Source organism: Sinocyclocheilus rhinocerous, unplaced genomic scaffold, assembly GCF_001515625.1.
Source record: "Sinocyclocheilus rhinocerous isolate Xijiao unplaced genomic scaffold, SAMN03320098_v1.1 scaffold5, whole genome shotgun sequence".
NCBI lineage: Eukaryota > Metazoa > Chordata > Actinopteri > Cypriniformes > Cyprinidae > Sinocyclocheilus > Sinocyclocheilus rhinocerous.
This window is the reverse complement of record NW_015661874.1, coordinates 891,007-917,283: the sequence shown is the minus strand read 5'-3', so window position 1 is coordinate 917,283 and position 26,277 is coordinate 891,007. Positions and strand designations below refer to the sequence as shown.

Genomic DNA, 26,277 nt, shown 5'->3' with positions numbered 1-26,277 from the left:
AGTGTTCTGTGCTCGTCTGTGCAGCCAAAGACAGAACAGTTAGCATGTTTTGCTCAAACATTTGCCATGGCATTAGAACTAATACACCGTTGTCGCTTGCGAAATCAAAATGATGGAGCCGTGATTGGAAGTTTACAGATTATGGGGCGGTAATATTATAATGAGATCCCTTTGCAACGTCACAAGGGGAGCGAAATCAGACGCGCTCGTTTTTTCAGACGCTTGCAGAAAAGGCTTACCAAAACAAAGTTACTGGGTTAATCTTGTTCACATTTCCTTGGTTGGTAGATGCACCGGGGACATGCACTTAAAACCTGGAAAAGTCAGATTTCCATGATATGTCACCTTTAAAGACACTAAAATTCATTATATACTGTATATTTAATACAATTAATCAGTAATTTAATCATATATATATATATATTAGATTTAAAGATATATTTAGAATATAAATATATGTAAAAGACTTACACATTGTTGCCGTAAACAAATTACAGTAGCTGTAGGGACTTTTCTTGTTAGATGTTCTTCTGCCACTAGATAGCAGTAAAAGACCATAAACTGAGCTCAGTTATGAACTAAATATGAACACAAGCATACTGCTACTGCTTAATGCATATTGTATGAATAGCACCTACTAGTTTTAATATATGTCAAATGCAGCTATAATCAGTTTAAACTGACATATGATCTCACTATGTTATTATATTGGAAATAAATCTGTTTATATTGCATTTTTAAATGTATTTCATTCATTTTGTGTAAAAAAAAAAAAATACATACAGCCTATGTTATTGTACTGTATATTTGAAGTATCTGTGCGTCAAATGAAGCAGACATATATAAGTTGATTTCAGACTTTTAAAACCTCTAAAAATAGACTCTGGTAAAACATCTACAAGGCCTATGCTAAAATAAAAATTGTGTCGTTAGAAAAAAATGTTTAACTTTGAATGAAAGTAAAAAACGACATGATTTTTGCCTACACAATAGAATTTAATCAGATTAAATGCCATATCGAATTTAACGCGGATGAAAACGAGGCTACGAGTGATCGTTTTTACAATGGCACACACTATATAAAGAGCCTAAATCATGCATTTTTCACAACTTTCATAACTGTTTTATAACGTTTTTTTGTCTACTGCCTTTTCTCCGTAAAGACGTTTCGTGCAATCATTATGTTGTTAAACAACAGTACAATCAATGGTTTAGTTACAGCATCTACCAGCAGGGGCTAACTGGAGCACGTGCAAAGCTCTCTTTGAATTGTCCAAATCAATGACCTTTCACACAAATAATAACTTTCCCTCCTAAAATATTCAGGATTAAACCTACCTAAGCAGTTTGGAGGACATTATTACTTTATCCTTATTTTCCTGTTGTATTAAACACTTCTGTTTCATTTAAGAAAGCATAGCCTAAACAGTAATAAGCTTGGTAGACTGAGTACATTTGAGACATGTGTACAGTTGAAACACCTTAAACAACTTGCTTACACAAGAACCCCAAGCCTTGATTTTTGCTCCACACATGTGTATTAGTGTTCTCTTTGATCAAGGGAAATTTGAAATGTGTGCGTTTTTCCACTCCGAAGATATTGGCAAAGTTTTTTTTACAAGGTGAGATTTTCTTTTCACCATGTCCTTTCCACAATGAATAGCTAATTATTCTTTTATGATTGTTAAACTTACCATATATCATTGCAAACGTTAATCTGTGCTCTAAAAATAGACATATTTTATGACATTGTGCCATGCAAGGTCTTTTCATAATCTAGAGAAACGTGCGAGTATGTCAGTGGGGTACGGTTGAGACGCAGTGTATCAACTGTACCCAGACAGGTGTCCTATTGCTTCACATGCTGTTTAGTTGTACAGTTTTATGATAATAGGTTAAAAGTCACATTTACACACATGCTACGCAAATTCTGTTAAAAAATTATATTTGTGATATTTCAACTATGTCATTAAAAAATGTCTATTATTAATGGACTTGTTTTCTAACATGAATGTTAAAAGGATTACATAGCATTTTAAGAAATATACTAGGTGGTAAAGTTGGTACAGTTGATATACCCTTTATAGGTCGATATGTATACAGTAACAGTTCAATCATAGAAAATAAAATGCATATTCAGAAGCTGTGTCTGTTTGTGTATTGGTATTACCTACGTTATGGGGACCAAATGTCGCCATAAAAATAGTAAAACCAGTAAATTCTAACCTTATGGGAAAATATTTTTAGGTCCCCATGAGGAAACAAGCTTATAATTCATACAGAATTATTAAAAAACTTAAAAATGCAGAACGTTTCGAGTGAAGGGTAGATTTAGGGTTAGGGTTATAGAATATACAGGTATGTATATTGTTATTTTTACTGTTATGTTTACATTTATACTGTTTGCCATATCTTTTCTAGTGTTAGATATGTGTCCCTATTTTGTTTAACTGAATCTGAATTAAAGCAAATAAATGAATCAGATTTTTTTAAATGCACAACTGTAATTTTGTAATTTATTACATTTGCAATAAATGGTTAGCCAGCTTTAGAGCATTAAGAATGGGTGTCTCAACTGTACCATGGTACTACAAAAATGCACCTTATGTTTATGAGCTAATTGTGGAAAATATAAACTACTTATGGCTATTATCAATTTATGATATTTTAGTACATAAGCAAAAGAAATATCATGTGAAAAATCACTTCATTCCAGCATCTAGTTTTTGTGTAGTGATGAAAAAAGCAGAAAGTGTCTCAACTGTACTCAGTCTACCCTACTTTACCTTTTGTGCATCACATCACAGAAGACAGATCTTTAGTCTTGTTCTGCGTCATTTCATGTCATCAGCCAGAAACGTTTGCAAAGACTCTTATGTCAAGTCTGAGAGGCAATCATATGGACACGATTCTGAAAGACAGAAAAAGAAAAAGAAAGAAAGAAAGATATAAATGTTAAGGCTTTTCTGGAGGAGTTATGATCAACACACACAAAAAATAAAATAGAAAAAAATAAAGAATCAGCCATGGTTTAGCATTTTACTTTTTTGTATAAACTGTATAGCGGTTTATACAAAAAAAATACACTTTCAGTTCAACTGAATGTAGGCTATGCGTCAGTTTGGTTTTATTGTGTTGATTAAATTATTATTGTGACAGAAATTACAAAAAAAAATGGCCTCATATAATAGGGTTTATGTGATTAAAAGAAAAACAATGGGGAAAAGAGGGGGGGAAAATAGTTATTTTAGACAAAACTTTAACTGAAATATATCAACTTCGCCATTTGACAATCCCTGGTCTCATCAAAATAAAATAATCGGTATCAGAATATGATGAAATATAATGGGCCTATAAAATATTTCAGTTAGCCATTTCTTTCGTACCAAACAGGAGGGTATAAGGCTGAAAACATTCAAATGCAAACACCTCTGTTGGGCCTCACGGGAATAAGTCATCATGTTCAGCGGTGTCAGCCGTCCATGATGCATTCAGACACAAGGTCACACTGATTTATCTGACTTGTTTTCAAACGCTTATTTGTAGATTGGTAGACAATAAATGTATTTCCACCACTTGATTTGCATATATGCACAACGATGCATGTGATTTCGTTTTTCCTTCCTTTTTATCCGCGTATGAGTTCATAATATATGCATTTGGACCCTCCTTCATCAGCCACACGCTCAGAGAAGAGAACATTACGCACAGAATAGCTATTAATAAGATTTTGCACTGGATGAAGGTGGCATATAATTTGTTATTTTGATATAATACAACATAAAACTCGCTAAGCACTTAAATACATTAAGAGTGGGTGAAATACATGCCATCCCTGTGTGGAAAATAGCTGCGCATGTTTCTTGTGATCCACTGGAGCTGCTTCATGTTACGCATTGCGCGCAATTTTCTTCTTGATGAAGAAATACCACGCGCTATTTCTGTCTAGAAACAGTCCAGAACACTTCTGTCTGTTGTCATATTAGGAATAAAACGCAAGGTATAGCCAATCACGTCAAAAATGAGACATTTATCCGGCCATTGCGCCAAAGGCTTTCCAAACCAAAATCATCCTAACGCATTCTCAGAGCGCGCAACTCCCTCCCTCTCTGTCGCGTGCTGCCTCTCTGTTCGTTTCAGACTCACTCAGAATCAGATCATCACAAATATCCTCCTCGAGCCAATACCTGAGGGAAACCTGACTTTCGGACAGGTAATCCGGACAGCAGCTCTTCAACCTACTAGACGTGAGAAACCCGTTTGAAATATTTTCTGCTGAGGTAAATTGCTGTGATGCGCATGTAGGACACTTTAGAGGGATTGCGCTTTAAAACGCTTTTCGAGGCGTGTCCTTTACGGAACAGAAGATGGCACATTCAGTGGTGCCATATCTATACGCAAGTTACGCAACACGATTTTAAGCGCAAGTCGTTTTATTTCTGTACAGAATGTGATTATTTAGAGATTTAAAATGTGCCTGGACTTAGTTTAACACGATTTTTCTCATTAACATGCATGCAGATTTAAAATGGGGGAAAAAATGCTGATGGCACACTTGGCTATCGTGTAAAATTAGCAACGTGAGGACAGCTTCGTGTATGCTTAATGCTTTCGGCTGTGATGGAAACACGTGCAATCATTTAGGTTTTGAAAGATTTATTTTTAAAAAATCTTACATATTTACATCAAAAATATTATTATAATAAATCTGACCGCATGCACTTCTGCTTTTTTGTCTCTAAGACCTGTATTGTCTGAGAAAAGTACGACAGGTTTTCTGAGATTTATTTACAACTTCAGTCTCAACAAATAAGAATACAGAACAAATGGAGACGTTCAGTTTTCTTAAGCAAAAATAATTCTGAGCTTATGAAGGAAGCAATTAAATTGCTTTTGCAACTTTTATCTCACATTATGCAACTTGAATTAAAATTGACCCATTGTGTAAATTGATTTTTGATTTTAATAGTACAAGAAACTAAGGCATCTTTATATTATTATTTTTGTTTGTTTTTAGAAATGTCCAGTCCACTAGAGCGGGTTGTAGCCCAGAAGAAGGAGGCCATTGAAGCCGTAATGGAGATGTTTGAGAGAGGAGCCGAGGTGCTGGCCAGTGCTGTTGGGGAGCTGTGCCCACTTTTTGAAGCTTCTGCACCAGTTTTGAGGCTGGTCTTGGACAACGTGGAAAGCAAGGAGGTCACATATGTCAAAGATCAGTTTCTAGTTGTGAGGAGCAAATTGGATGTCCTCTCATGTCAAATAGAGGACATCAACTGCGAGATTAAAAAGGGACGGTTGGATTCTCAGTTCTTCACTGTGGAGGAAAATATATGCAACCAGTTTAGAAAATACATAGACATTCTGGAGGCTAAACCTGAGTATAAGGAGGTCAGAAAACGCTTGTTCTTGCAGCATTTTCCCAAAACAGGAGGAGAAAAGAACCTCTGCATGCTTTATGATGCTGTGATGGGGAACAGCACGTTTGGGGAGCCAATCCTGGAAGTTGTGGAACAATATGAGGCCAGTAACAGAAGGGTCCTGGAAGACTTCTGCGTCAGGCTGAAGGAGCTGCTCTGCTTGGGAATCATTGCTCTGCTGGGATATTGTTTCCTTACTCAGGGTGAGGAGTCAGAGCTTATGTTACAAAGTTTAATGTATCTGTCTAAAGTAATGCCTTAAAACCAGGGATTCTCAAACAGAGAGCCGGGCTCCACTGGGGAGCCTCAGCAAATTTACAAGTGGTCCTGAAAAAAGATTTGATGATCTGCAGTAAGACAAAACAAGCATTAAATAAGCTCAAATAATTAAAAATCAATATTCGTTATTTTATTGACAACTTTTTTTTTTTTCATTTCATTTTTTCAGAAAACATGGATATATGACAGAATACTTTAAAAAGGTATGCTTTGTACACCTGGAAAACTCATGGAAATTGGCATAAAATATTGGTGTATATGATACTGCAAGTAAAAAAGCATTTTAGCATAACATCTCAAACATGATGATCTGAAATAAAAAAGCATAATAACTCAAAACTGCATCAAACAGAACTGTAAACATCCATTATTAATTATCAGCAACAACTATTAACGGTTCTAATTAGTCAATATCTTGCACAGAACACCATAATTAAATATTCATGAGATTATGACCACACCCCTTGTTTTTTCTCATTGCCTTTAATTAATTGAAATATGTTTGTTGAAATTGTGTACATCAGGGTTATTACAGTTAACTAAAACTATAGAATTTTTTTAACAGAAATCTAAAAATGTTTAATTTTTAATTGTATTCGATTTTATTTCAGCTAGTTAAAGCAACGTTTCTATTTTTCATTGAATTTGATGTACTAAAATAACTATAGACATATTTAAAGAAATTAATAAAAATGACAAAAAAGACCATTTACAAAAATATTAATTAATATTAAAATGAAAACAAAAATAAAAACATTCAAAATATGAATAAAATTATAATAGCATCTCAATAACTCTGGTGTATACATTAAAACTGTTTTAACTAATAAATAACTGTTATTTATTTATTTAGTTAGTTAATTCAACTTCAATTATTTCAATTCATTTCGGTTATGAAAGCAGCAACATATCAAAAATAAAAAAAATTAAAGATTATGTACACAAATTATTATTATTATAATCATTCAATAATTATTCAATTTTAAATGTTCTCAGCAGGCAATGTTTATGTTTAGGTCATATTTGCCGGGGAACACATGGAAACCTCGTTTCAATAAAGGGAAGTTGATTTAAAGAAAATAAAGTGTCAGTTTCAGTCTTTGGGAGCAGGAGGTAAATTACACTGATTATGCTCATGTGTTTATTTTTGTCCACTCGTTCGCCAAACCATTAGCGTATTACGGTTCTAATCGGTATATTGATCTTGTTTTGGCTCCATCTGCACTCGCTCTCATTTCACACAATGTGTGCGAGCCTCGTAGTGTAATGCTGTTCGCCGTTTCTCTGTCTTCTGACCTTTCTGAAGGTCACAAGAATGTGTTTGTGCATATATGTCACCAGCAGTAATATCCTGATGACAGCAGTTTGTGTCAGCTTTGACATTTGTTTTTTCTTTTTTGCATGTCACACAAAATTCCAAAAAGATTCCCTTTGTGTATTTTGTTAGACCAATGTTTCAGATGACTCTCTTGGGCTAAATGTTTTTTCTTACATGCAGACTAAGATCTGATATTATTGACTGTATTGACTGATGATGTCAACAGTTTTCTGATTTTGACACCTAATTTGTATATTCAAATTGACATCAAGAAAATACAAGAACAAATATCTATCTAATGTATATATTTGAGTAAATTCAAAAGCATAATTAAAATTATACAGAATTTATTTAAAGCCAAATTCTTTTTTCCTTTATTTTAAAAAATTAAATATTTTAATAAATTTTTAAAAATGCCGTATTGTATAATTATATACAGTATATATGTTTCTACCTTATTTTATGACCAATTCTAGTGTATAACAGTGTACATAGTATTTGTATACTATTATATTTTTTATTAATATTTTTAATTAGCTTTTTATATTTTCAGTTTAGTTTTCATTTTCATTGAAGTTTAATTTGTAGTCATTTTGTTATGGTCGTTTGTCTTTTTTTTTTATAAATATTATAATATTTCTATTTAGGTTTAATTTATTTTAATAAATTTTTTTTTCATTTAGTTTTTTCATAATTTCATTTTTTTTACCAGTTAGAAATTTTAGTGCTTCAAAAAAAATTTCATTTAAGTTTTTTTTTTTTTTTTTTTTTTTTTTTTTTTTTTTTTAAATATTATAATATTTCTATTTAGGTTTAATTTATTTTAATAAATTTTTTTTTCATTTAGTTTTTTCATAATTTCATTTTTTTTACCAGTTAGAAATTTTAGTGCTTCAAAAAAAATTTCATTTAAGTTGCCAAGGTAACATTTCTAATTTTCATTTATTTTAAGTTATTCATGTGATTATTTATATTTTACTTCAGCTTTATTTCAATTAACAAAATTGTTTTTAATAGTTTTAGTTAACAGTAATAACCCTGGTCTAGAAACACACGACATGACAAACTGGATAAACCATGCTCAATCAAACATAAAGCCTAAGCACTCTCACAGCACAAAGAAGTACTGGAGAGCGCTGGTTTTCACTGTTAATCAGTCTTGTGGTGTAGGGTTTGGGGATTGAGGTTTCATCTGTCGTTTTTAAGAGCATCAAAAGACACGCTTAGGTGAAATGGACTGCAATCCATATAGAGCCTCCAACAAGCCACTGAACAGTTGCCTGCTTCCTGTGATCTAGACGTCTATCGATCTTTTGAGTCTGAAGAATGGACTTAATGTGCGGAGCGGCAGGTTGCCTGTAGACTGTGTCTAGTTCTTAGATTAGACTGATCAGGACTGGAAACAACTGTACCATAGCACAAAAACACAGCTGGCAAACATCTATGAAAAGTGCTATGAAAAGTAAATACTTATTAGTATTAATAATACTCTTATTACTAAAGTCAAATTGCAAAACATGGCTGCAGGCTGGTCATGTGATCTCAGCATGGAGGACATTGCAATGAATTTTATTTGAAATATCTGTTTTGGCAAATACAAATCCAACAACGAATTTGACTTAAGTAATTCAATTCACCTCCTCCTCCAAAAATCTGCCATGTCAATCAAGTGCCACTACAAAATAAAACCCAATCTACCATATCATTTAAAAAAAAAAAAATTATACAGAAACTAAATAAGCTGTTACCTGAAAGTGTTTTTGTTTCAGTTAACAGGACAAACTAGTTTGATTTTCACTGACCCCGCAGGTCCTCATCACACATGTCCGAAATCATGCTGATCATTGTAAGTATATTCATTTACTATGAACATCACAGCACTAAATATGAGCTGCAGAATGTTACAAAAACAGCATTCTTCCATCTTAGAAACATAGCCAAGCTACGGAACATGTTACCTGTTTCTGATGCAGAAAAGCTAGTTCATGCATTCATGACCTCAAGACTGGACTATTGTAATGCACTGCTAGCATGCTAACAGGTAGTCCAAAATGCAGCTGCTAGAGTCCTAACCAGGTCAAGAAAATATTATCATATTACCCCAATTTTACAATCTCTACACTGGCAATCTCTATTAAGCTCCGTATCAGTTACAAAATATTACTACTTACTTATAAAGCCCTAAATGGGTTAGCTCCTGCATACCTAACCAGTCTTCTACCACACTACAATCCATCACGCTCCCTAAGGTCACAAAACTTGGGACTTTTGGTAGTAAAAGACCACTAAAGGAGATTTTTTTTGCATTTGGCTCCCAAACTCTGGAATAGCTTAAATGGTTTAGCCCCTGTGTACCTAACCAGTCTTCTACCACGCTACAATCCATCACGCTCCCTAAGGTCACAAAACTCGGGACTTTTGGTAGTAAAAGTCCACTAAAGGAGATTTTTTTTGCATTTGGCTCCCAAACTCTGGGATAGCCTTCCTGATAACGTTTGGGGTTCAGACGCACTCTGTTTAAATCTAGATTAAAGGCACATCTCTTTAGCCAAGCATTCACATAATGTATCTCATAACCTTGTTCTCCAGTTATATCTGATCAAATGCACATTATCATTCTTTGCTTGGCTTGAACACATAATTTTTTCGGAACACCTGAGAAGAGACGATGCCAACCCCTCAGGGGACCTCAGATGACGACAACCCTGAACCAACATACAAAACGACCAAATTTTGCTATAAGTTTGATCGCAACATATAATCATTGCTGTTAATAGTGTTCACTGTTTGTTTGAAAACATATCATTAACTAACTGCATGATTTTTACTGTACATTTCTGCCATATGGACATCACCTTGACATAGTCACCACTGATAAGCTTCTCCTAAATGTAATGTAGAAACATTCATTTTCTTCTAGAAATACTTTGCAACGATTTGTATGGTGACAAGCGCTATACAAATAAACGTGAATTGAATTGAAGTAACATCTTGTGGCTACAAGCATACATAAACCATACTGATAAACTATGATCATAGTAATCAAACAGAAGTTACTATCTAAAAGTCATTTCCCTCAGGCATTAGTTTATTAAATTAAGCTAGCTTTGAATTAGTAAAGGGCAACATGCATAAAACATATATATATATATAGTAATTAGTAATTTTGTTGTGTTTTTGTCATATTTATTAGGTTTTTTTTTATTAATAGTATGTTTTTATTTATTAGCTTTAGTTCATTTAGTTTTAATTATTTTCGTACTTCAACTTAAATTAAATTAAAATGAGAATTTAGAGAAATGAGAAATAAAATAAGTTTAATCCTGAAACTGAGTGAAATTTACTCATCACTAATTATAGTTAGTGATGGGCTGCATTCTAGACTATTATTAAACAGACTTACTCATATTCTTATTACTCATGCTGTCAAATTAATGAACTAAATGTCAGAACAATCTCTTACTTTTTCAGTCCATGCCTGTGTCTTTGCTGTCATCCGACTGCAGGGTCTCCACTTTGGAATGGCCATTTACATTCAATGTCATCAATTTTACGAGTAATCTCATCAAATGTGGAGAGAATCATTTTCTAACAATAACAGCAGAGAATCAAGAGTCTTGCATGACAAACTGCTCTTATTCAGTGTTGTCCATCAAAATAACAGGAAAAAGAAGATGTCTGCCAGTACTTTGTCTATGCAGTCTGTGTCATAGTGCTGCTAACTACTTCCTCATCATGTCTGTGTTTTAGTGCACAAGTAGGAAAACAGGAACTATACGTTTTAGGAACTGACTACACACATTTTGCATTACTCCACCTTAAGAGGAACATACATTACCATCAATGCCACCGTAACGTCTAAAGCAGGTCTACATCCTTTCACAGTGTGAATGATCACATGACATCTGGAGTCCTGCAGCACCACGGACAGCACCTACACTTCCTATATAGATGGATAGATGAATAAACAGAATATAGATAGATAGATAGATAGATAGATAGATAGATAGATAGTTTCCATTGCAATTAAATACTGACCATTTTCTGACCAGTATATTCATAATTGTGACATTTCATTAGTAAACAAATGGTTTGCATCAAGAATATTTCAAGGTCAATGAAAGAGCAAATCTGTTTCATTTACCAGGAGCCTGTAAAATAATGGTATAGTCCATCTGTACACCCCTCCACACTCAGCTCAGATGAAACTGCCCATCCTGCAGTGACTGCTGGGAAGACGCGCAGCTGAGGGAAGTAGCAAACTGAAGAGGTAAGAGTAGAAATATTCCTCACAGGCAACAAGATCAGGCAAATGCCAATGGGTAGATTTGTTTAGGTATTGTTTGTTAAAGTTTGAAAATGGCAGAAAGAGGATATGATTCTTAGCATGAACCAGGAAATAAGAAGTAGCAGCTAGGGGGAGCTATAACAGACAGCAGCTGGCTGAAGACATCTACTCTAGAAGGGATGCAAACCAACACTTACATTGCTTGAGAAAACACAAGGAGATGTTGTATTGTTGTGTTTTTGCTTGATAAAGTTGTAAATGTTCTGTCTTGATCCTAGAGCTGCTAACAAACATCCAGCACACTGTAAAATGAGAAAGCTTTGTATAAGAAAAAATGACCTGAAATACTGTAGAGATATTCAAATAAAATACTGACTTAAGTCCTAAATCTCACTAAAATGTGTTTAGACAGTTCACAGCCTGTAAAGTGATGTAAGATATTTTTGATATTCAGGCTAAGGTCTAAAGCTGCTTATTTTTTTAAAGCCATTTATGATATTTAACATCTATATGTTTTGTAGATATAAGCATGATTATAATTCATGTGTATTTATACAATAGTGTCATTTAAATTTGACTTTTTTTTTTTAATAATTCAGATCAGAATTCAGTTCGGTTCAGTTCAGTTAGGACTAGATAAAACAATCCATTGTAACTTTGCAACTCCTACTTTATCTCAGTTCGACCAGGTTCTCGAAAATACATCAATTTATGATATCAGAAGTAAATCAGATTTTTGATTTTTGAAAAATTGTAAAAAAAAATAAAAAAATTCAGTGGAACACAAAAGAAGAATTTAAAGGGGTCATATGATGCTGCTAAAAAGAACATTATTTTGTGTATTTGGTGTAATGAAATATGTTTATGCAGTTTAAGGTTCAAAAAACACATTATTTTCCACATACTGTACATTATTGTTTCTCCTCTATGCCCCGCCTTTCTGAAACGCGTCGATTTTTACAAAGCTCATCCGTCTGAAAAAGCGAGGTGTGCTCTGATTGGCCAGCTATCCAGTGCGTTGTGATTGGCCGAATTCCTCAAGCGTGTGACGGAAATGTTACGTCTCTTACCATACTGTGATGCCTGCGGCAACCACATGTGACGACCCCTTTAGTCTTTGCAACTTTACAGATCTTCTTTATGCACCAAGAGCTTGTAACACTCCAAAGAGAAAGGAAAATTTGAAATCGCATCATATGACCCCTTTAAGAATTCTTCAGCTCTTTTCACATCCATTCTCAAAAAAGGACAAAAAAAAGTTCAAATTGATCCATGAAAAGTCCAAAAATTTTATACACATGAGTTTCAGACAGTTGTCAGTCTTTGCATAAGTGGCAGGAAATTTTCAATGACTCATTCTGCAAGTTACATAGATACGTCAGTAGGTGGCGACAAGTGACTATTTTTAATGAGTGAAACATTCAGTCAACCGATTCATTCAGAACGCGGATTCATTCAGAAAGGAAACAAACGACCGTCCTAAAGAGTGAGAGATTGAATGATTCACTTAAACGATTCATTCAAAAATGCTTATTTAGGAAAGAAACATGTGACTTTTTTGAGCGATTCACTGAATCATTCCGCCAAACGATTCGTTCAAAAACGATGATTCATTCTGGAACTAAACAAGGGACTGTCTTTATGAGTGAGTCATAGAATCATACATTCAACTGATTCGTTCAAAACGCTTATTCATTTCCGAAGGAAACAAGTGAATGATTCATTTAACTCAGGGGTGTCAAACTCAATTCCTGGAGGGCTGGAGCCCTGCAGAGTTTTGTTCCAACCCTGCTCCAACACACATACCATGTAGTTTTCAAACAAGCCTGAAGGACTTGATTAGTTGGATCAGGACAGGTGTGTTTAATTAAAGTTGAATCTAAACTCTGCAGGGCTCCGGCCCTCCAGGATTTGAGTTTGACACCCCTGATTTAACTGATTTGTTCAAAAACGCTTATTTAGCAATGAAACAAGTGACTGTCTTTATTCAACCGATTCGTTAATTTGGGAATGAAACACAACCTTCTGTGTGCTGCACAGAGACGCCAACAGCCTCAAAAAATTCATTAAATAAATGAATAAATAAATAAATTACCGTATTTTAAGTGATAACATTGTGTGCCTTTGTATCGTCAGTTTCTTCTTCAGGTAAACATAACTGGGAAGGGCTCTTCCTCCAGACGCAATGGCTGAAAATGAGATCTTAGAAGACCAAGACAAGCTGAAGAGGGGTCTAGTGAAGGTTCTGGAATGTGTGGCCACCATCTCGTCTGCAGCAGCGGTGGTCAATCCCATCTTCGGCGTGGCTGGTTCTCTCATCCGGGTGGTGCTGCACCACGTGGATGATGAAGACATTCAGAAACTCAAACGAGAGTTTGGCAGCGTGACTCGAGCCCTGGACGAAATTTCACAGCAGAACCAGAATGTATTGCTTCAGATCAGGAAGGAGACTGTGGATGGCCTGTACTGTCGTGTAGAAGAAAACATTCGTAATCAGTTCTCCAAATTCATGGACACTGTGGAGGTATCAGCAGCACACGAACAGCGCAAGAAAGAATTTCAAATGAGCTTTGTGATCAATCAGTGTGACCAGAACCTCCACACACTGTATGGCGGCGTTATGGGCAAATCAAAGATCTTCTGCCAGCCCATCCTAGAGGTCTACATGAAACATTCACAAGGCGACCAGCGTGTCATGGAAAACCTCTGCACTCGACTCACATACCTGTTCTGCATCGGCCTCATTGCTCTGATGAGTTACGCTGCCATTGTCGGGGATGATGAGGAAGCTCTGCGTATCGAGTGGGAAGAGAAAATGAAAGATGTGGCCAAAAAGATGTCAGAGGTGTTAAACAGTTATGAGTGATTTTACCCCATGTGACCTTTACCCCACTTTTCTCAGCCAACTTCACTTTTATCTATCTTTCTATGTTCTTTATCTATTTTATCTGTCATTGCCCTAGTAACTGCTGTCCATCTAGTTGTATGTCTATCCATCTAGTTGTCTGTCTCACTCAAAAAACTGTAGCAGCTACCTTACAACCACCCTGAACAACCTGTTAACCCAATCCTACTGTAGTCCTGCAAATACTTGCACTTTTGAAACAAGTTATATTGAACTGTCATATTCTGATGTTATTTTTTGACAGTGGTGTACTCGTCTTTCTGTGTAGTGCACTCAAACTGAATCTGCCCAAGCCAAAATCAAAGTAATCATTTATCTTTAATGCAAAATAATGTTACAAATCTTTAATTCCAATATAGCCTTAAAAATGCTTTTCTCATAAATCTATATCTCTCTAGAATGCCATTCAATTGGTATATTTTCTGGCATTGTTTAATGTATTCTGCATTATTATGAATAAACAACGATGAGGAATACACAAACTCTTGATTTCATTTCAAGACACACAGTTTAAGTTGGCCACAGTGAGCAATTACGATGTTTATATATGCATAACTGATGAAACCATATCTATGAAGATTTTTGAGTGTGTGCAACTTCTCATCCTGACACTAGATGTCCCAGATTTCATACGAGATTTAAACACACTCTAAAAACAATTACATTGTGACCGAGCTAATAATAGTAGCAGCTTCTTTTTTTATTATGAAGGGGGGAAAATATATATATATAAGTTAAGAAATTCAGATGTTCACTTTACCTAGTGTGACTCTCTGTCAGACAGCTCTTCAGCCAAATCCTGAACCATAACTGGCCAGAGAGAGAGTCCTGGATACACATGACTGTAAAAAATGAATGAATGAATGAACATTCTAGGACAATGTGCCAAGTTGTGGAAACACCATTAATGCATTACATTCAACATCATTGTTGTTCTTCTAAGTACCAGAGACCAGAGCAAGTTGTCATAAAGGCTTTATATAATGATACAAGTCATAATATTGAGTAAAAAATCAATTGTATACATGCTTTTATCTAGCAGTGGTTGTCTATGTTTTCAAACACTAAGCTTTAAAATTAGGACATTTTATACTCAAAATTAAAATTACAATATCATCATAAAGTTTTATTGGGTAAACAAGCTGCCAAATATCAAATCCACGCTGAAATACATTCAGTCATATAATGAACTGGCGGTTCTCAAGGTCAGTTTTCACTTTGGGGCAAGTTGTCACATTGATACTCTCTTTATCTCTTGCTTATTCTCACATAAACAATTTCTTGTATGTTGCTGCTTTATACAGTTTAATTTTATTTTATTTTTTTAATTTAAATTTTATACAGCCATTTTTGATGGTGAAAACAATTCCATGAATTGCGTTTCTCTCCTTTAAATTAAATTAAATTAAATTATTGCAAATTAAATCCATTATATACAGGTATATATGTATATGTATATATATATATATATATATATATATCAAATCAGCATCAATAAACAATATGATCATATTGTGACAACTTACCCCATAAACTCTGCAAAAAACATGAAATGTTTTAGCTTCGAAAGTGGCTATGTAACTACCAGTGTTGGGAAGGTTACTTTGGAAATGTAATAGGTTACAGATTACAAGTTACCCTACTTAAAATGTAATAAGTAGTGTAACTTTTCAATTACTTTATTAAAGTAATGTAACTGATTACATTTGATTACTTTTTGATTACTTTTCTAAATTTCTAATGTTTTCAACTGTTAATCATTTTCAATCATGTAAACCAGGCAGGGTTAAACTTGCAATATGTGCTCAACACTGATAACTGTCAGACTGTCGAAATCCTTCATCACTTGTATTAAGATTATAATATTTTCATTTTAAAGGAGACATTGGATGCAAAATATCTTAATTTGCGTATATATGTGTCTTAGAAGTGTGTGGACACAACCACCTTACAATAATTCCCCAAAAACCTAAACAGTCTCAATTATAAAGCCATTTTGATTTTGGAGTGAATACCAGCACTCTCTTCCACCTTCAATACCACGACTGAGGTGAGACCCTTGAGCAAGGCACCAAACCCCCAACTTTGTTGGTGTGTGTTTACGGTGTGTGTGTTCACTGCTGTGTGTGTGCACTTGGATGGGTTAAATGCAGAGCACAAATTCTGAGTATGGGACACCATACTTAGCCACATGTCAATTCAATTCACTTTCACTAAATTTGTTTATGTCTGGCTGCGCAAATCATTTTACTCCAGACTGCTTTCTGAGTGAGGGACAATTCAAAGCAGGTTTTGTTAAAAAGTTCAAACTCGATGTATCAGTAGTACCCATTGTTCATGATCCAGCTGCATATTTCTGACTTTAAAGGGTTAGTTCACCCAAAAATGAAAATTAGCCCATAAATTACTCACCCTCAAGTCATCCTAGGTGTATATAACTTTCAGATGAATCCAGTCGGAGTTATATTAAAAATTGTCTTTGATCTTTCAAGCTGTTTAATGCCACTCAGCAGGTGTTGCATGCATCAGTCAAAAAGGAGTGAAATAAAAAGTGCCCATCCATAAAAAAATGTCTCACACGGCTCCGGGGGGTGAACAAAGGCCTCCTGTAGCGAATCAATGCGTTTTTGTAAGAAAAATAACCATATTTAAAACGTAATAATCACTTTAATGTACCTTTAATGTACCCACTTTTTGAAGCTTCTGCTCCAGTTCTGAGGCTGGTCTTGGACAACGTGGAAAGCAAGGAGGTCACATATGTCAAAGATCAGTTTCTAGTTGTGAGGAGCAAATTAGATGTCCTTTCATGTCAGCTACAGGACATTGACTCTGAGATCAGAAGGAGACGTTTAGATTCCCAGTTTTTCTCTGTGGAGGAAAATTTGCGGAACCAGTTTAGAAAATACATAGACATTCTGACATTCTGGAGGCTAAACCTGAGTATAAGGAGGTCAAAAAACGTTTGTTCTTGGAGCATTTTTTCATAACAGGTGGAGAGAAAAATCTCTGTGTGCTTTATGATGCTGTGATGGGGAACAGCACGTTTGGGGAGCCAATCCTGGAAGTTGTGGAACAATATGAGGCCAGTAACAGAAGGGTCCTGGAAGACTTCTGCGTCAGGCTGAAGGAGCTGCTCTGCTTGGGAATAATTGCTCTGCTGGGATATTGTTTCCTTACTCAGGGTGAGGAATCAGAGTAGGAGAAGATTCAAGAGTGGAGCACGAAGATCCAAGAAATTGAGACGAAAATGAAGGAAATGATAGAGAAATGTGTGGATTTTTTTCCAGAACAAGCTGAACTGGACATCAAGAGGCTTGTGAAGGAAATAGAAGATGAGAACCTTCAGGAAATGGCCAAGGAACTGCTGGACTTCCTGGAGAAGAAGTACGACTGGGTGAGCTGGTCCATCAGAGCCATTAGCAACTTGGGCAAAATTAGCAACTTGAGAGCTGGACAAAACTTTCAGTGTGTGGCCGGACAGAATTATTTTGAAGTTTCTCAAGGAAATGACACCAACCTGGTGGTCTCGTTCAGCAGCGACCCTCAGCCTGTGCCCAACGAGAGCGTAAAACAGACGATGGAAGGTCCTGCGAGGACGGGAGACGCCAAAGCTGTGGTGGAGCTTCTGGAGAAGCAGTTAGCTGGGTTTCTGGTTCATGCCATCAGTCGTCACAAGGACAGCTTTGCTCTGTCGAGTTTTCCTGAAGAATGTCACTACTGGGAGAAACATAAGAACGTGAATGTGTGTGTGCATTCAGAGTAGATTTAGACAAACATATAATTACTATTATTACAGTATATATCTAACATTTTGCAACTAGCACTTTTACATTATTCATTTGAAAAACTGCAGCATTGTTATATGTTCATTGTAAGATTGCTATCACCTGTCCAACTGTAAGTTTAAAAATGATTATTTTTTCACAGTTTGTTTTAGAGACAGTTTGTTTTACTCTAGGAAATAAGATAAAAGGCTTTGTGCATTTTAAAGGAATAGTTCACCTAAAAATTCAGCACGTTCCATGGGGGGAAAAAAGGGTATTTACTTAGAACTGCTTTGGACTGGTTTTGCTTGTAAACAGTGCTTGATATGTGCATATTTCTCTCCTGATTCAGAAAAGTTGACTTTTTCAGCGGAGAAAGCAATATTATAGAGGACTCGTATTTTAGCTGGAATCAATGGTTTGAAGTAAAAAAAAAAACGTCTTGATGGATTTGTTTCTTACAAACAACCAGCGTTTGGCTTCACAAGACATTAATTGATGGACTGGAGTGGTGTGGATGACTTGTGGATTACTGTGATGTTTTTATCAGCTGTTTGGACTCTCATTCTGACGGCACCCATTCACTGCAGAGGATCCATTGGTGAGCAAGTGATGGAATGCTAAATTTCTCAAAATCTGTTCCAATGAAGAAACTCATCTACATATTGGATGTTCTTTGGGTGTACTATTCCTTTGAACATATTAAACACTACCATGTAAACTCAACTGCCATATTTTCAAACAAAATAGGTTGACTATTTTTGCTTTATTACTGGGCATGTTTGCATCATAATGTTATAATATAACTGAATGCCTATCTGAAAACATTCCCTTTAAATGCAGAAGGCAGCAAACATGTTAAATGCGTTGGTGTTATGTAAACAAATGCTTTGTAGTAATAAAACTGAAGCAATATGACTGGACAATACTGGCAAACAAAAGTGCTTATTTAGCCTGCATGATAATAACATGAGCTGACAGTATCTATTCCTCATCAACCATAAAAAAAGCCCACGGCAAGACGTCTCTGGAAACTAATGCATGTCTTGCACAGCCGAGAGCGCATGATGTTAGACTAAAGTATACCCTTTAAAAATTCATGTCAGTTCAAAGTTGAATTTATACATTCCCAAGAAACAATTGAGGTTCAGTTGTTCACCGATTTAGCTTTTTTCAAGATTATAGGCTATAATAAATCTAATTTCAGTTTTCTGTCTGGTATGGCATGTTTCACATTAACATGACTTATAAGCGATTGTTGACATTCATTGCTATTAACTCTCTGAAGTGGACACATATAGCACTCAAAGCCAAGTCTAATTAAATTACTGCTTTTGTACATAAGTCAGCAGTTTCTGGCTAGGGGCTGCAGAAATAGAGGGTGAGTAACCTTTCACTGTTAATAAACAGACGACGAGTTCCAGAGTGCTGTGATCAGCTCTCCAGATCCACTCATTAAGATCACTGAAGTGCAGCTAGAGGGAACAATCTATCATTTTACACCCAGTAGGGCCTTAAGCTATAGTATGTGATCATATTGTATGCTGCTGCTACAAAAAAATTATGCTTTTTAAAGCAGATCAGCCATTAGTGTCTTCACATAAAGACTGAAATAGCATTAATAATTCAATGTGAAAATAAATAACATTTTTCAGAAGTATTATAAAAATAACTGTTCCAGAAGTATTCTACCCAATCATTTTTACCATACAGAAAATAATTTGGGGGGAAAAATGCTCAATAAAGAGTCCAAGATCATGATCCAAACAAACCAGCTGTGAGATGAATGAAAACATTACAAACGTTACAAAATTTTTTTTAAAAGGCACAGTACAAGTTAAATTGTAATTGTCAAAAACTGTTAAATTTATGAAGAATTCTCATCCCATGAAGCACTGCAAATACCATGAATCAAAAACAATGGCACAATATAAACCTATTGATTTAGATTTTAGTGTTAATATACTATTATATGTTTTGTTAATATTTTGAATTTGATTTACAAATTAATTATTAATTTCATTTCATTTAAAAAATGTTTTATTTCATTTCAAATTTTAGCTAAAGTCTTTGAACTTTTTTGTTGTGTGTTTTTGTCATTAATTAGAATTTTTAATGGTTTTAGTTTTGATGATGATAACCCTGGTTTACACGCATTTAGCCTAAAAATTAATTTAGCCTAAAACAATAGCCTATACACAGCAAAAAATGCTTTTCTTACTTAGATTTTTTTTTGTCTTGTTTTCAGCCAAAATATCAAAAAATTCTTAAATCAAGAAGGATTTTCTAGACAAGTAAAAATTATTGTCTTGTTTTCAGAAAAAACTTAAATTCAAAATTAAGTGTTTTTTTTTTTGCTTAGAACAAGGAAAATAATCTGCCAATGGGGTAAGTAAAATAATCTTATTTCAAACAGATAACAAGATTATTTTTCTTACCCCAATGACAGATTATTTAGCTTGTTTCAAGCAAAAACTCACTTAATTTTTACGTTTTTTTTTCTGAAAAGAAGACAATAATTTTTACTTGTCTAGAAAATTCTTCTTGGTTTAAGAATTGTTAGATATTTTGGCTGAATCTTATTTCAAACAGATAACAAGATTATTTTTCTTACCCCAATGACAGATTATTTAGCTTGTTTCAAGCAAAAACTCACTTAATTTTTACGTTTTTTTTTCTGAAAATAAGACAATAATTTTTACTTGTCTAGAAAATTCTTCTTGGTTTAAGAATTGTTAGATATTTTGGCTGGAAATAAGACAAAAAAAATCTAAGTAAGAAAAGCATTTTTTGCAGTGTATTTTTAGGTTACTGCAAAATATTTACTATATACAAATATGCTACACAAGTACTTAAAGTATGTATGTATACTCATACTTAAAGTACTTTAGTAAAGTTTAACATTTTTAAATGTGTATTCAAAAGTTAAATACAGAATACTGATTTGCCTGAAATATTAATAGTCTAAGCCAGCTCTTTTTCCTGTTTCAGAGACTGAATGGAAACAACTGGCTCAACCAATCCACGTTATTTGTAACGTATTGTGGGGTTCAGCCATCTGAAACTTGAATGTGCGAGGTTTCCATTCGCTTCCAGTTATTTTATCTGTACAAAACACTCCGTTATGCTGCTTGATATTGCAAACTGGTATTTGATGTTACATTATTTTAATTCATGATCATAAAACACACTTGTTATTCTTCCAGTTATTTAATCAATCAGAAGTCTCGTGGATAGAAACTCCTATATTCATTAGCGGTTGGGGATTCTGTCTTGGTTGGAGCTATTGATCCATGTGGCTTGCTTCCATCTCTGATAAAGGTTTTTTAGTGGCTTACACCTGTCTGCTGCTAATTTAAAACATATGAATTTTATTTTGGTATGACATAGTGACAATACAGTTGAAATACAGTACTTTTTTACACAAAATAAAAAGAAACATTGTCTGTTGATATGCACATTCACCTGGCAGATGGCGCTAAAACACATTTGAACTAATTGATGACATTTTATATCAGCAAACTCAGCGCTAATGACAACTAAATAGTGAACCACAGAAAAAAAGCTTTTCAAAATGTCGCTATTTAGTTGTTAAAACAGTTAAAATACATACTTTAACAAATATTCTGCTGCAAACTACAACAGGCTTTGTTGTTATAGAATGAAAATAAAGGCCCAACCTACTCCAGGAAAGTCAATATCAATATTTAATAAACCAATAAGTGGTATTATAAAGCCCAACATCATAGTACTGCCAGAGATGGTGCATCAGTCCCATGATACCTCACTCTGGTTGCATCTGCCAATCACAGCCTAAGCTAATGACATTACCTATTCATCAGAGTGGACCATCGACCGGACTCCTGCCTTTAAGTAGCCTGATCTGATAAAAAGCATTAAAACATTTGTACTGTGACACACACCAGCTCACACTCAGCCTCCGCACAGGATTCATCCTTCTGATGTGTCGGACTGTGCCTATCAAACCTCTGAATATATAGTTTTCTTCACAGAATGGTAATGGCAACTAAGGAATTACATGCATTCTTTCTCCTCTATCTGTCTCTGAGGACTTGTCAGCACTCTGGAATCTCTCTCTCTGTCTCACGGTTTTCTCTCTGGTGGTGAGATAAGCTCAACTCCTCCGCTCTGGTGACTCTAAACAGTGTGAGTGTCTCCTCAGCACTGCAATATATCAGACTGTCGATAAACCTCCCTCCCTTCTGCCTGATTCATTCCCACACTTTCAACTTTGACAGGAAGCAACTGCTTCCCTTCCATGACAGAGTGTCACTTTCATGCCAGTAATAGTAATAATAATAATAATAATAATAATAAAAAACAAGGTTTGAGAAAAGTGTGACGATGAACTGCATTGTCGATGTAGATGATTTTTGATCAATTGCTTTTACTGATATTCACACTTTTCCACTATCGGTTATCACTAGTCGGTTGTATAAATATATACATATATATAAATATTATTATACAATTTATATAAATAATAAAATTAATTAACAGTAAATTTACAAAAAAAACACTTATTGTGCACATAAGTTATATATAACATAAGTAATATATATTCACAAAAAGTGCTTTTTTTACACTTTTAATTAATTTTTATGCAACAGCCAATCATGTTCAAATGATTAAATTTTTACTATCTCCAAATGTATGTAATCATTTGAGTATGATTGGCTGTTGCATAAAAATTAAATAAAAGTGCAAAAAAAAAATTTATACATATGAAATAAATACAATAATTTGTTATTGGACACTTAAATAAAAAAAATGACCAGTATTAGTATCAGTATTAAAAAAAAATCACAGTTTGTGTTGCAGTCTTCTTCAAACTGCACTGAAAAAAAAATAAGGAAACAAATTAGGCATCATGTCATGAGATGTGATTAATCTTTGTTGTGCTCTCTGTGGTTATTTATTCTGGGATGCGAGTTTAGTTTAAACTCAACGTGAAAGGGTCAAGAGCGTGAGAAAGTAGAAGATGGAAATAAACATCAATGCAAGCTGCAATCAGGAAGAAATTGCTGGGATTAATAAACTGCAGAATAAAATGAACTTTATAATCAACTCTCTGTGTATTGCAAAGGTTTTATGCAATAAAAAATTATTTGTGACATATGAGTTCATGAGTACAGACAGATGAATGTTTTCTCATGGATTTCACTACAGTTTTCAGTTCATGTAAGGGGTGTACTGGACCAAATTTCACAATACATACAGATGTCTCATACAAAACATTCCTAAAACAGCATTGTACACTTATATCTGTCTTTTAAACTACCAAAAACATACAGTATGTGAAATTTGAAACCAACGACCCTTTTGGCTAAAGTGCACAGAGAAAACTCGCCTGACAGGAACTGGCTAAACAAACAGGCTCATGTGGGAGGAGAGGACTGATCTGGTGTGGATTCCAGTGAACTTTATCTCTGGACTGGGAATGGTTTATTAAAGACATTTATCTGTTAAGTGATTACCGTGCAATTTATCCTGGACTGACTTCCAGATGCCGGATGCACTTCATCTTTTTGTTGAAGGTTTAATGTTATGGATAAATGATTTATATACACTGTAAAAATGCTTTTTTTGTGTATACGGTTTCAGTTTTTCTAAAATTTTGTGTTTAATTCAATGTCTTGTCATTTCTTTGTTTGTAAAATTTAGCAATTTCTGAGCAACATTTTTTCCCTCCACAAGATTTATTAAAGGGGTCATATGATGCTTTTTTAAAGATAATTATTTTGTGTATTTGGTGTAACAGAATATGTTGACATGCTTTAATGTTCAAAAAACACATTATTTTTCAAATACTGTACATTATTGTAGGTCCTCTATGCCCCGCCTCTCTCAAACACTTCGTTTTCTACAAAGTCCCTCCTTCCGACAAGCGCAGTCTGCTCTGATTGGCCAGCTGATCCAGTGCATTGTGATTGGCCGAACCCCGCAAGTACTCGTCGGAAATGTAACACCCCTTACCATAATCGCGAGCTTCATCTTTCAAAATAAATGTAAAGACAGTAAATAATGTCATTAGTTTTACCATCAGTTCAAGCCCGAAAGGGGAACAGAGTCAGAGTCAGAGACAGTGATGAAGCTGGTATGTGTTTGCAGTACACAAGCCAAACGAAGCGTTTGAGAGAGGCGGGGCATAGAGGACCTACAATAATGTACAGTATTTGAAAAATAATGTGTTTTTTGAACATTAAAGCATGTCAACATATTCTGTTACATCAAATACACAAAATAATTATCTTTAAAAAAGCATCATATGACCCCTTTAAGTAATAATTTAAGAGTTAACAGGGTAGGGGAATTTTAGACCTGACGCTTAAATATTAAGTAATATTTAATCAGCAGGCAATGAATAATCAGCTTTTTATAGCTTCTTTCCTGACAAAACCACAAGAGTCATCTGTAACACACAGCCTTCCTCTAGTTTTCTATCTGTCTGTTGCAGTGCAATACATTTTATCTCTGAGTTCTTGGTGGAGCAACACGTAATAACCAAAGTGACCCTGTACTCTGATAAAACCCAAACAAAATGGATGACAATAAACGTCCTTCAGGCAATAACATTGGATTCACATAACAATTTCTGTGCAAATGGTCAGACGTTACATTTTAAATTCACAACTATGAATCATCCACATTTCTGAGCATGAGGACAACCAAAATGAGATGACAAACTAAGGTTAAATGACAAATGATCATAAATTAACTCCAATGGCCTTCACAAGACAAAACAGCCACGCATTAATGAAGAACTGCAAAGCGGTGACCTTCTCTTTTCATCGCTGTCTGGGCTGTAATCACATTTCCCATTTACATAAGGTTGAGGTTTTTAAAGGGCAGAGAGAGATGCTTTAGGAAACCTGACTGAAATCAATACAGACATACTTGAAGTCAGCCAAAACACTGCTAAACAAACTCACCATCAATATATACAGTGGGTCTAGAAAATAATCACCCCCCTTTAAAATAATCACATTTTGTTGATTTGCAGCCTGAAATAAAGGTGGACACAGTTTTTGTTTTATCCAACTGTATTTACAACTTATAACATCCAAGTGAAAGATAAAACACCAACATGTCAGAATAAATAAATAAATAAATAAACAGAATAACTGAGTGGGAAAAAAGATCACCCCCATGTGACAGTATTTTGCTGAACCACCTTTTGCTTTAATTGCAGCCTTTAGTCTATTGGGATCTGTCTCTACTCTTTGCACATCTAGACTTTGCAATATTTGCCCACTCTTTTTTGCAGAACTGCTCAAGTTCAGTTACATTTGATGGTGAGCGTTTGTGGACTGCAGTCTTCAAGTAATTCCATAGATTTTCAATGGGGTTTAAGTCTGGGCTCTAGGCCATGCAAGGACATTCATATATCTGGACATACAGCTGGATAAAACAAAAACTGTGTCTGTCTTCATTTCAGGCTACAAAGCAACAAAATTCTTTTGTATACCCACTATAGATATATATTATTATATATAAGCCCAGCTATCTTTTAAAGAAAAAAAATCTATTTTTTGTGAAATAAATTGGCATTATATGAGATTTTTACTGTAGTAACTGTCAAGTCCTCTGAAGTTTTGTTTTTTTTCAGACCAGAGGAAGCAGAGATATTCAGGTCTGTCATTAAAGTAGTGTTCATCCTTTGCCTTAAGCGAAATGCCATTTTTTCCCCCATTAATTCACTGAAAGCTCTCTGCTCATGTCCTGCAATCCGGAAGCAGCTGTTCCCTGACACTGCTTGTTTGAGAAGGAAAGGATGGAAAAAGAATTAAACCCAAAATAATTAGTTTGCCAAGATATATATACAGTATACTGTATATATATATATTTTTTTTCAAATGACAGCAGTTGTGAAGAGACAAGTGCTAAAAATAATATAGAGCAGCTCATTTACATTGGATATTTCCTCATTCGTAGATACAGTATATCTTGTTTGTCTCACATGACAGACGTTGGCACATTTACAATGAAGCACACATTGAATATTTTCCAATGAAACATTCAGAATGCACTTAAATTTAGCCAAGACAAACCACATGATTACGTCTTGATGATTCTTGGAAGACCCACCTGAATGATCTTTTAGTTTCAGTTAGGGCTGTGCGATATCGAAGAAAAATGCGATATGCGATAACTCATTAAATAATGTGATATTCGATATGCGATACGCTAATGCTTAAAGTGCCACATGCTCAGATGAAACAGTTTTACTCAGCTATTGCTGAGTCAGTTCTGTGAACTTCTATAACTATCTTGTGTCATATATG

The 26,277-nt window shown here is 34.7% G+C and overlaps 1 protein-coding gene and 1 pseudogene across 1 annotated transcript; both read left to right on the top strand.

The window, feature by feature from the left end:
* The first annotated feature begins 5,019 nt into the window (after window positions 1-5,019).
* Window positions 5,020-17,970, top strand: LOC107726668 (uncharacterized; annotated as a pseudogene).
* On the top strand, window positions 11,200-14,632 carry LOC107726667 (uncharacterized). The gene is made up of 2 exons (XM_016536333.1): window positions 11,200-11,284; window positions 13,439-14,632. The coding sequence occupies exon 2, from the start codon at window positions 13,488-13,490 to the stop codon at window positions 14,166-14,168; it is 681 nt and encodes a 226-aa protein (XP_016391819.1). The 5' UTR covers window positions 11,200-11,284; window positions 13,439-13,487; the 3' UTR covers window positions 14,169-14,632.
* Window positions 17,971-26,277: the final 8,307 nt, after the last annotated feature.